Raw genomic sequence first — 12,560 nt, forward strand, 5'->3', positions numbered from 1 at the left:
GATGTTAACCCTATATAATAAAATGTTAATATATTTTTACAGTTAACCATCTCGCGGGAAATATCAGATTAGGCGTGGCACATATTTCCGCTCAGAGGGATGGCTGTGTTAGGAAATTATTTTTCTTTCCTTATGCCGTACTTTATAGACTGTAATTATATTTGTGAAACTAAAATCCGTAATCTCTTTAACTGGTTTTCTTCAATCGACTGTTTGTAGTTGCTTCTTAATTACGGCAATAACTACTCTCTAATCACACACACCCTATTTAACGTGCAGTAGTTTCGTCCAGAGTGGCGCGAAATGGATTAGCCCCGCCCACAAGGAAACCCCAAGCTGCGTCAAGTGCGCCAAATTCCTGTGTAAAGAAAGCGGAAGTAATGCTTGGAAAATACAAGATTCACGCAACACTCTTAAGGCAGCTCTCCAGTGACGGTTTTATTGTGAAAAGCTTTGACCGGACGTGTGCTTCTCGTTTGTAGCCGCTTATCGTGCTTTAGAGCCACACGCTGCGCTTTCTGGAGAGTTGCAGAGTGGATGTGAAACAGTCCAACTAGCGTCTTAATACAGCTTTCTGTGTACTTTCAGATACGGCAATATCTGTGGAGTTTATTTTGATATCCACCGCCCTGCGCACACAGAAAGGACATTGAAAGTTAGAAGTTTTGCCTTACTTCAGAAAGTTAGACTGATATAACTCTCTGAATTACCTGCTCGTGCAACATTAACCGACGTCGCTATTTTGTTGAGTAAAATATATCTATACATACTTTTTTTTTTTTGTCAACGAAAACCTTAACTCGCAGCCATCTGCTCCGCGGTTGGCAACAATGAGCCGGTAAGTGAGCTCATTTTTACTCGCAATTTTCATTGACGGACACAACACATTTGTCGGTGGAAAGCCGACGTTTTATCGTTTTATCTGTTGTACTTTTCGTCGAGGCGGAGAGTTGTCTCGTATCCTTACATCGTGTTCACTAATATAGAAAGTAATCACCGGATGGAGACTGTAACTCCCCTCCGGGTACACGGACGGTGTAGGCCTCTGTTCTGCAAAGGGACGCGGGCATGAGATCCAGCAGCAGCAGCAGCAGTTAACCACGTGGTTTTTATTTGTGTCCTGCGGACAGCGCAAAGGAAGACATCCGGAGTCGGTCCCCTCACTGCCCCAAACCCGACGAGTCCGAGGAGCCGCTGGGCACAGCCATGGAGACCACTGCAGCCGATGGTCAGTCACAAAGGACCCTGGGAAATCTGTGCTTATCACCACCAATCTTCCTATTTTGTTATTGCATTGAGGCAGATTGTTGTTTTTTTTTGTATCACAAGGTTCCAGAAATTATGTTTTTAAATATGTAAAGAAGACATTTTACCAAATATGGCTGATTGTGTTGCAAGTTTAATGAAATGTTACGTCCGCTTAACTATTGCTGTTTTCTATTGGGTTTTTTTCTTTGAAGACCTTGGTGTGAAAAGCGAGAACAAGACCGACGAGGTGCTCATCACCAAGGAGATGGAGGACGAAGAGAAGAAGCTGATGGAGGAAGGAGAGAGGAAGGAGAAAGAGATGATGGAACAGGTGTGTTGCTTATTCATTTCGCAGGGTGTGTGTTCTCCCTCTGGGGTTTTTATCCCCCATGTGTGTTAAGCTGCGTCATGTCTAGCGCTGATTATTGCAGGGGTCCATACCACTGAGTATCGGACTGTATATTACAAATAATGAAGTTACTATATTAAAAAAGTACACACATCCACAGACGAACCTCAGGATAAACCATTACACATTGTAATTGTTATCTCTTTATAATATCACATGGTAGTTATTTACATAAACATGCTCAATTTGAATGAAGAGGACATAAATATTGCGCATTTTATAGTTAAGGCTTGCCCACTACTTTAATAAATCAATCTTGAACGCATCTCAACGCGACCTCTGTAAATATTAGCTGTTCGTTTCGATATTTAGCCGAGCAAGACTGTGCTGCCCCAATGGCAGCTAACGTGACCTAGCTTCCCCAATGAAAGTACCACGTATCTGTTCCCAATGTAGCAGTGTCCGGGTTGTACAACAGTTCGACCAAAGGTACTACTTTTTGTAGGAGAAGCTAATCCTCACAAGTTAGGTATTGAAAGAAAGTCATTCTGAAATGGGTGCAAATATTTTGCATAGCATTGGTGTCAAACACGTCGATGATGTTGATGAAGATGATTACGTTTTTTTGCTCTCCTCCAGGCTCGACAAACACAGGAGAGGGATTCTCACGACATGCGGTTCAAGAGGCTGCAGCACTTGCTCCAGAAGAGCAATATCTACTCCAAGTTCTTGCTGACGAAGATGGAGCAACAACAGAGCGAGGTGTGTGTGTGGACACTGGGAATGGGAGAGCGTGACCACCTGCTGGCTACAAGCTTCATCACACTTCCTTTTTGTTTTTCTGCCTGCAGGAGAACGTCAGGCAGGAGAGAGTTGAAAAGAAGGCCAAGAAGGTGAGGAAAGCGTTACTGCAAAAATAATAATAGCTGAGCATTAAAGTACTATTCTCACTGTATTCATGGATGTTTATTTGTCTTTTTATTTAATGCAGAACACAAACGGTGCAGAGCCGGAGAAAGGTGAGCAGATCTTCTGATATTTTCTCTGATGCTAAATGTAGCATGAAATGCTCCGATAGACACCAAGTCTAAGTAACAAATGTAATGTGTATTTTTTTCTCTATTCCCTGTTCGACTAGATAAAAAGAAGAGGAGGAGAGATGATGACTACAAAATTGCAGACGTCATGTCAAAAGAAGTAAGGCATCTGACCTTTCTGTCCGCTTTTTTCAGATTTGCTATTTACTGATCAGCTTTCATTTGTTTTGCTTGATTTTTGTCTTCCAGGAAATCTTGTTGCAAGCCAAGAAAGCAAAAATGGAGCCAGTGGTAATGTTTCTTTACTTGTTATTTTGTTCCTTTTCAGGTAGATGAAATGTCAAGTAGAGGCGGGCAATATGTATATTGTGTCACAATAATATGAAATAATAATAATAATTCAGTCAGGATTACGATCTTTTCACCATTACAACCAAACTCCTGCTTTTCCCCTGTATCCAAATTGTAGCCCAACAAGGTCACAAAAGTCCGGAGTAAACTGTATATAGAAAAGTACGGTCATTGAACGTGACTCATCCAACCGTACTTGTCTACATCAAACCTTTCTTACCAGGACAAGGCGCCGGTCAAGAGGAAACTCGAAGCCGCCGACATCGAGAAGATGGGCGACTCCAACGAGGACATCAAGAACCGCCTGTCGGAGGCGCTGCGAGACAACGCCAACCACCTCCTGCATCCCCACAGGATGGTGAACGGCCAGCCGGTCCCCGCCCAGCAGCCACAGCTCTTTTCTGGAGGGATCATGAGGACGTACCAGATTGAGGGCACCGAGTGGCTGAGGGTGAGTAGTCAATCAAAGATGATGTTTGTAGTCCAGTTACTTAGTACGACACTACACAACCTTTTTTTTTAACTGATTAAAATGAAGTGAAGTTTGATTGCGTTCAGGGATATTTTAAAAGTTACTGCGAGGAACTTGTGACTGTCTCAATTTAATTTGGGTGCCTCGGTGTGACTCCATCAGTAAACCATCAGAGAGAAGACCGGCTATTTCTATGAAGCTATCATTTGTTATTGAATTCAAGCTGCAGATACTTGATTGTGTCACAGCAATGCCCGATATCTTTCTCCACCGGGGCGGAAAAGTGTTTGCGATAAGATTTACAAAAGATATATATTTATTTAGTTCATTTTGCCTTTCTGAAGGGTTTGATAATGAACGCGTGCTGGAGATTTTAGTCCTGTCTTTTTGTTCTCAGATGCTGTGGGAGAACGGCATCAATGGCATCCTGGCCGACGAGATGGGACTGGGAAAGACCATCCAGTGCATCGCTCACATCGCCATGATGATAGAGAAGAAAGTGATGGGCCCCTTCCTGGTGGTGGCCCCGCTCTCCACTGTGCCCAACTGGATAAATGAATTCAAGCGCTTCACACCAGAGGTAGGACATCGCAGAAACAAACACACAAGAGTTGTAGATCTGCAGGTGTAAAATAGTCCTCTTCTAACGCAGTGGTGTGACCGTTTGTCCCAGGTGTCGGTGCTGCTCTACCACGGCCCGCAGAGGGCCAAGCTGCTGAAGCAGATCCGCAGACCTCAGGGGGCCCTCAGCATGTGCCCTGTGGTGATCACCTCCTTCGAGATTGCCATGATAGACCGAAAGTTCCTACAGGTAGGATCCCTGCTCATCCTTTACCAAACGATTATTCTGCCGACTTCGCGAAGCCTGCAGGTTTTCAGAGGGACCAAAATCTCATAATTGTAGTTTTGTATAGAGTGCTGCTTCAGCGTATGGGAGTGGAAACCGATCTCTCGAACTCTGGCGTCTTTTTATCCAAATGACCGTCTTGGACAACAATAACTAAGTAAAAAGATAACATTTAGAATTTGAGAAGTATATTATTTATTCATTTTATCCCAGATCGGATGTGAAAGAAGTTGGATTTAAGAGAACTTCTTTTCTTTGTCATATCTGATTATAAACTCACTTTTTGAATGTGTTTTGACTGATTTGAAATAAAACAAGCAATTTGAATGACAACAGCTCAGCGCGGTTGGAAAGTCTAGCGGGCACCCTTCACTGTTTTCTGACAATTTATAGATACATTAAGATTTAATGGATAATATGTATGATTGAGTCTCCACCTTATTTCACTGTCCTCGTGAGAGTCGCATAAGAAGCCGAGTCCTCTCTCTGCTCCGCTGCAGCGCTTCCAGTGGAAGTACCTGATCGTGGACGAGGGCCACAGGATCAAAAACCTCAACTGCCGGCTGGTGCGGGAGCTGAAGACGCTGCCCACCGACAACAAGCTGCTGCTGACCGGCACGCCGCTGCAGAACAACCTGGCCGAGCTCTGGTCGCTCCTCAACTTCCTCCTGCCGGAGGTCTTTGACGACCTCAAGAGGTACAGAGCAGTGAAACGCCGAGTGAAACAGTTTGAAATGTTTTGATGACTGATGTCCCGGAGGGCTAAGGGCCTGAGTCCACACACTGTGTGTAGATGAGCTTTGTCATCACTCAATCGGACAGCATTTACAGCAGAGCAAGGCAGTTTACATGTCATCTCCCCCTCGTCTCCTGATCTAACATGTCAGGGATCTGTGTGTGTGTGTGTGGTGCCAAAAATCCTCTCTGTATTTGCTAACCTCTAAAGGCCGCCCGCTTCTTTAGCAGTCCAATCAAATGCAAAGGATTTCTCTTGTAGCTGGACCAGTTGGATGTGATCTCAAAGGTTCATTTATGTTGCTGACTGTTCAGCCTTAAGTCGTCGCTCAGGGTTAACTCCTTTTCCGCCCGTCTGCTGCGCAGTTTCGAGTCGTGGTTCGACATCAGCACCATCGGTGAAGCGGAAACCGTGGTGGCGACTGAGCGTGAGCAGAACATCCTGAGCATGCTGCACCAGGTCAGTCCTCCTGAACCATCACTGCACAGTGCAACCAATGAGCTCAACATGCTATCCCGTGTTTGAGTGTGTTTTTAATGTGATGGCATTGGTGTTTAACTGCTTTGTGTGTGCGCATGTATCATGGATGGGCCATTTTTCTGTCCTCAATACACAAACATGCTTTATTGTATAATGTATCACATTATAAACTGTATTATTAACATTCATATCAACCTTTTTTGGACGCAAATTCACGATTGCATAACATCCAGGACAGATTCGTACAAAGACCGTATGACTGTTCAACCCACAGGCTATCTATGGTATGAACGATACCACCGCCGCCATATATGATCCTGGATTACGTTATTTGGAGTATTGATGGAGCGGCTCCAATGTTAGCGTAGCTTGGCACTGACTGATGGAAACTCCATTTAGTGTATACAAGCGTTATACAAGGTGTCTGCTTGCTGACGGTCCTGATGAAGCGTTCATCCTTATTATTTTATAGCATCCGTTTATTGCACTTTTTGCACATTGGGTTTTTTATTTGTTTTTGCCACAAACGTTCACCTGGACTTGAATGTGGAACCGATTTTAGAATTTGGTCGGTCAAAAGTTTGAACCTTGCCTTTTGTTGTGAACAAAGCATTCAGGGTTTTCTCCGCACACGCAAAGGAAGAAGAATAAAGTTTCATTTTTCTGAAGGTTTCCTCGTCGTTTCAGATCCTGACTCCGTTCCTGCTGAGGAGGCTGAAGTCCGACGTGACGCTGGAGATTCCTCCGAAGAAGGAGATCATTGTGTACGCTCCTCTGACGGCCAAACAGGAGGCCTTTTATACCGCCGCCGTCAACAAAACCCTCGCCAAGATGCTGGGCCAGGAAAAGGTCTGTGAGGACTATGAGTTGGTCTTTGTGGGTTTATTCTCCATCAGTTCTGTTGATAAATACTGTTTTCAACCTTTTGTCAGGTCAGCGTATTGACTGATGTTGCCTGTTTGCAGATATACAGTATGCTGATAAGTTAGTTCCATTCTGCAAATTTCTGTGAGAAAATCTGCCTTTCTAAAGATAAATTATTATTTTTTTTACATCTAATACAAAACACTGAGTTGTGTCGTAGTTGAAAGCTGCGACGCAAAGAGCATAAACGGTCAGCGGCGGGCGTCTTTCGTCAACGCAGTCCAGTAAAGAGCCAACATGGTCTTGGTTTATTCAGGTGGAGGCTCCCGTGGTGCTGATGGCGAACGGCCGGCCGAAGCGCGGCAGTCGAAAGCTGGTGGACTACAAAGAGCGAGACGGGGACACGCCGTTCGACCTGGAGAAATATCTGGAGAAGGTCCGCAAGGAGCACGAGCAGAGGTCAGCGCGCATCCCAGCTGCACACCACGTGGCTTCCATTCATCTGCCTCATGAACACCACTTGCTTCTTCATTCATTTTCCTACACCTCAATAGTCTGTTTTTTGTTCTCAGCCGCGTAAACTGTATGTTTAAAAAATGGTTTATTAACAACCCGTGCCATGTTTTGAAGGCCCGTCGTCGACAAAGACGATCGCCTCTTTATATCACGAGATGCACATCCCATGGCTGCGCATTAGTCTTCAGTTCATATGTTGTGTGGTTGTTTTTTGTGGTCTCAAATCCATTTTTTAAGCTCGGAAAAGGCGAAAGACGTATCTTCTTTCTTCCGTAAATCAGCCTTATCGTCCATCCCACAGATGTATAGAATCAGGCAGAGAGTAACGTCTTCTGGACGAAAGAGGAAAGTCAAAGTGTGTCAGTGAACGGCCGCAGCAAAACTAAACATTGTGACAGCTCTGTCTGTCTGTCTGATGCAGCTTTCTGTACTTTCCGCTTGCTAGGCACCGTTCGCTTTAAATTCTGTCGTAGAAGATGACAAAAAGTTTAAATATTTTTCTTTTTGGACATCAATGCAATCTACCGTTGGCCAGTGTCCTCTGCCGGCCTCGCCTCCCTTCGCCGTGCTGCTCGCGTCCCCGTCTGTAAAATCCATTTCTCCGTCTACCTGATTCCATGGCGCAGCTTGACTCGTCTCGTCCCCTCCAGCTCGTCTCCGGTGCTGGATGTCCAGATGCCGCTGGACGCCCAGATCAACCTGAAGCTGCGCAACATCCTCATGCTGCTGAAGAAGGCGTGTAACCACCCGTACCTGTTGGAGTACCCCCTCGACCCCGCCACACAGGAGTTCAAGGTAGCACACAGACACGTTGGCGGTTCGAGGTGCCATTTTGGAGTTTTAGTTTTGATTCTCCCCCCCGCGAGTTCCCGCCTTCACACACCTGTGCGTCCTGCAGATTGACGAGCAGCTGGTGCAGGCCTCTGGCAAGTTTCTCATACTGGACAGACTGCTGCCCGCGCTGAAGGAACGGGGACACAAGGTGAACTATGACGTGTCAGCCAAAGTAAAGAATGAAGTCTCTCGAGCTGACTGTAGTCGTGCTCAGTTGTGGCCCACATGCTTATATTTAACCCCTGCTAGGTCTGGTGGGATGTGTTTACTGTCAGGGGAAACCAGTCATACCCTCTTTTTGTTCCGCCAAAGTTAGTTTGGATATATTAACTTATTTGTAAACGCAAGAAAAATGCAAAAATGAGTGATAGGCTTCTTTTGTATGACGTGCCATTGAACTGGCCTTTCTGTTTTTTTCTGGCATTTAAGACGTCGGGTTACTACACAGCGACAATGTTACTGGTTACTTATTAAATCTCTCTCTCAAACGCTCAAACCAGAGTTGGCGATTGTTGCAACAGCGGAAAGATTACCAAAGAAACTTTTAAAGAGTGTCCGTCGAGTTTGAATGAAGTGTATTTTCTGTCAATCCGCGAGGTGAACCGGAAGATGTCTGAATGACGCTCTGGTGCTTTTCATAACGGCTACAGTTCCCCGTTATAAATATTCTAAATTTAGAGATACTGATTTCCTGTAGCGGCAAGCTGGCGGGGAACTTATGCCGTTATGTCGCTCTCTTCAAAGGTAAAACAGTCCATGAAGAAAAAACTGTAATTTTATGACTCGCAACACCGGAGTACACAAACAACCCGACTTCTAAAAAATCCTCACGAATGCTTTCAGTTATTTCCAAGCTAACGTTGACTCGGCCAGTGCTAGCTTTCACATCACTACCAACATCCAGAATAGGAGAATGAGAGGTTTTAATATACTTTAATGTTATTGTCACTCCTCACACTCAACATAAATACGATCAAACCAGCGATTTCTATCCAGATGTCAGGTAGACCACAAATACACAAAGCATGCAAATCTGCTTAGAATCAAATCATTTTGGCGTGAAAATAAGCCACGGCAGAGCATTTTTTGACAAGAAAAAAAAGAATATATATTATAGTTATTGTAAATTCAAGCCAATCAAGGACTTGTGTGTTAACATTATAATTATGCAGTAAAGCACCGCGGTGGCGCTGTAAGCTCTGCTGTGTGTCAACCATCACGTTTCCAAGCTGTTTGTCGTCTAGAGTAGATTTCATTTCCTGACTTGTTTGTGCGATTGACTCGCCGTTGCGGTCCAGGTTCTGATCTTCAGTCAGATGACGTCCATCCTGGACATCCTGGTGGATTACTGCTATCTGCGGGGCATCCAGTACAGCCGACTAGATGGCAGCATGTCCTACTCCGACCGAGAAGAGAACGTGAGTTTTGGAGCGACGAGCTCAGCGGACATCAACAGTGCCTCTGGGATTACTGTATTCCTCAAGTTTCTTGTCGTCGTTCTCCAGATGGCTAAGTTCGCCAAAGATCCCGAGGTGTTCCTCTTCCTGCTGAGCACCAGAGCCGGAGGACTCGGGATCAACCTGACGTCCGCCGACACCGTTATCATCTTCGACAGTGACTGGGTGGGTGCAGATCTACAAATCAAGTGTGGTGAAACGTCTCGGCCGCTGTGAGCTGATGCTGATGCTGATGCCTCGCTCCGCCTTTCCCAGAACCCCCAGGCAGACCTGCAGGCTCAGGACCGCTGCCACAGAATCGGGCAGACCAAACCGGTTGTAGTGTACCGGCTGGTCACGGCCAACACCATCGACCAGAAGATCCTGGAGAGGGCCGCGGCCAAGAGGAAGCTGGAGCAGATGGTCATCCACAAGAGTGAGTGCCGGCACTTCAAAGAGGAACAAAAACAAACCGTTTTGGCTCAAGCAACCTCAAATGTGAACAGTGTCCCATCGAGGACGATATTTGCATTAAACAATGTAAAAATCTCAATTATGTATATCTTTTACAATACATTTTCTATCCAATACGTCCCTGGTAGTGGCAGCAACCTGTCAATCACAGTAAGCCCGCCTTAAAGCTGTACTTTTACTCTAAATGGACAATCATGCTATTTCTTTAATGAACATCATGCTGTATTGAAGACTTGACATTAGAGTGAGACCATGAACTCATGTTTACAATGTTTACTGAGGTGAAGGCCCGGTTTCAACCAGTAGAGGGCAGTCACTATGCATATTTGCAATGTGTAGAATCCATATATCCACATACTTTGCACTAAATTTTCAAGATTGAATCCGTGAACAGACACTAGTGTACAGTGGTTTCAGCTGAAAACCACAGGAGAGTATTTTTATGTTTTCTATAGCACAAACCAGTTTGATCTTATCGTGGACCACAGTTTGAACTGCGAGCACTGGGTGGCCTGAAGTGTTGTCCAAATGTGGACTTGCGATGATTGTTTGTCTCTTGTTGCTGTGCTCCACAGATAAGTTCAAAGGCGGGAAGGCGGCTCTGAGCCTCAGCAAGAGCTGCATCGATCTGGATGAGCTGATGTCGCTGCTCAAAGCCAGAGGCACGGAGAAGTAAGGAGTCCTCCGCTCTGAGCGAGTTGAAATGTTTCCAGAGCGTAAAGAAGAACCCAAAACGGTGCCTGTTCAAACGGGAGCGAACTGCCCAACAGAGGTGAAGGCTGATGTTTGCCTCTTTGTCCCACTCAGGGAGGTGAAAGCATCGAGGGGGAAGGTGATCAGCGACAAGGACCTGGAGCTGTTGCTGGATCGCAGCGACTTGCTGGGTGAGGAAATGCGGACACTCGGTCTCCATAGTTTTTATCAATGAGGGGTCATCAATGGAGACAGGGAGTGGGAATCCTGGAGAAAACCCATTGTACGCCTTACTGCTGCCACTCTGTAGTTTTTTGGGAACACTGTCCCAGTAAAAGACTTCACACACTCAGCTTTATTGTTGTCGTACTTTCACACAGACTTGCATTTGGAAAAATGTTTTTGGGCGCCATAAATGAAGTCATTAATCAATCCAGATCCAGTTGTGATACTTTTATGAGGATTGTGGAACAACAACACAGAGGCTCTGTGGTCGTAACTAAGACATAGGCGTATCGACGAAGGTGGTGCAAGACCAGGGCCACTCCTTCTATTCTTACCTTTCACAATAAAAGCCCAGAGACATATCGACTGTGCAAATTCACTCAGTTCGTGTAAAGGTCCGAACTTTTAAAACTTCCAAGGCTTAAGTTTTGGCCGTTAGGGTCGCCTGAGCCTTCAAACGTCACAGTACACTTTCTCTTTACATTGGTAACGACTTGCAGGTACACATTGATTCATGTCTTACTGTGCTGATTTTGGGGCGATGAGCTTTTCACTGTTTTTAAGCCAGTGAGCTGATGTAGAGTTCTACTTGTGTTTTCAGACAAAGCAAAGGACAACGTGAAGAAAGAGAAGATGGGAGTCTTCAGAGTGATCGATGCCAAAGAGTCGTCAGAGATCATGTTGACCTGAGACCACACGCCGGGTTCAGACATAAACTTGTGACCACAGTTCCCTTCTGATGAAAAGAACAAACCTAAACTGTAGAAGAGAAAATATCCTGAAACTGCTGTTTGTAGACTTTTTCTTTCCTGTGTCTTACTTTAACTGTCTTGATAGTGCTAAAGTCTTTTTTTGTTTAACCACTGTACTCTGTTTTTATTAAGTTGTGACTATTATTTAGGTTTTTCATGGCCGCCACTGATATTTCAACCATTTTTATGCTAAAAGATGACAAAAGAGATTACGTTTGCTTTAATCCAAATGTGTTGAAATGACTGGCTGGGTGCTTGCTCCACTTTCAGGTAGTTCACTTGGAACATGATGGTTTTTGTTGAGACTTTCCCTGCTGTTCTCTGCGATCTATGTACCTGTTTTACTAGAAGTAGTGACACATTCTAGTCAGGTTAGTCGGCCATTTTAAACCGATGATTCATGTTGTAATCAAAGCACTTTCCTGCAGGTTAAGCATACATGTCTGTTTTTATATATAAATAAACTGTGATTTCATAACTTGTCTGTTGTGGTTTTTCACGGCTTAAAGCACGTTGGTGTATCAGGTTCGGATTGTTAGTATCGGGTAGAAAGACTATTTTTCTCGACCCCCAAAGGTACGACCCCAGGTGGTAAAATAATAACAGTTTCCTATCCAAACCGAGCTTCCCTTTGTCGTACTCTTAGATCTACTCCAATACAGGTTGTTGCCGGCTATTCACAGGCAAAATAGGGCTTAAGGGAGAAATATGAATACTGATTCATGTTGAATAAATCGTGAGCTATGGGCAGACTTTAAAAGTAACTTACAAAATATGTAAAAACACAAGCCTACTTGCACATTAGCCTTTTCCCATTTTTATTCTCATTTTTCCATTTTCCAAGTAACTTATATTTCTGCTGTTACGTTGGGAGTGAGATGAGTGCTCATCTTGTGTTTTAACTCGAAGCCATTCAGCGGTTGGACCTCTTTGTTAAGAGTTTCTTAAGCAAAGGAAGATGACAAAGTCCTCCTCCCTCCAAGCGTTTCACCCTCGCAGCTCTCTCAAGGGCTAAGATGCTTTGTAAATATGTTTTTTATTAAGTACAGTGCATCCAGAAAGCATTATGTCATGTGTACAGAAGCCTGAACTGAATTGAATAGATCGAAGATGTGGCGCGAGAATCATTTCACTTTTTCTTTGTCCTCAATTAAAGTGGCGGCATGTTCACAACATCTGGACCCAATAGATCATAACCCAAATAAATGATAGCCTAAACTATTAATATAAGGGGGCTATGCTTTAG

General features: G+C 44.5%; 1 protein-coding gene across 1 annotated transcript; it reads left to right on the top strand.

Moving 5' to 3' along the window:
- The first annotated feature begins 414 nt into the window (after positions 1 to 414).
- On the top strand, positions 415 to 11,792 carry hells (helicase, lymphoid specific). The gene is made up of 23 exons (XM_068567824.1): positions 415 to 838; positions 1,131 to 1,228; positions 1,461 to 1,579; positions 2,237 to 2,359; positions 2,449 to 2,490; positions 2,589 to 2,616; positions 2,736 to 2,794; positions 2,884 to 2,925; positions 3,209 to 3,436; positions 3,855 to 4,037; positions 4,131 to 4,268; positions 4,805 to 5,001; positions 5,406 to 5,499; positions 6,208 to 6,369; positions 6,701 to 6,843; positions 7,551 to 7,695; positions 7,799 to 7,882; positions 9,033 to 9,152; positions 9,240 to 9,356; positions 9,447 to 9,606; positions 10,220 to 10,316; positions 10,452 to 10,528; positions 11,164 to 11,792. Exons 1-23 carry the CDS (start codon positions 831 to 833, stop codon positions 11,250 to 11,252), a joined length of 2,553 nt encoding a protein of 850 aa, XP_068423925.1. The 5' UTR covers positions 415 to 830; the 3' UTR covers positions 11,253 to 11,792.
- Positions 11,793 to 12,560: the final 768 nt, after the last annotated feature.

Source organism: Clinocottus analis, unplaced genomic scaffold, assembly GCF_023055335.1.
Source record: "Clinocottus analis isolate CAN_PGR_092001 unplaced genomic scaffold, fCliAna1.0.p SCAF_8, whole genome shotgun sequence".
In the NCBI taxonomy this organism is placed as follows: domain Eukaryota; kingdom Metazoa; phylum Chordata; class Actinopteri; order Perciformes; family Cottidae; genus Clinocottus; species Clinocottus analis.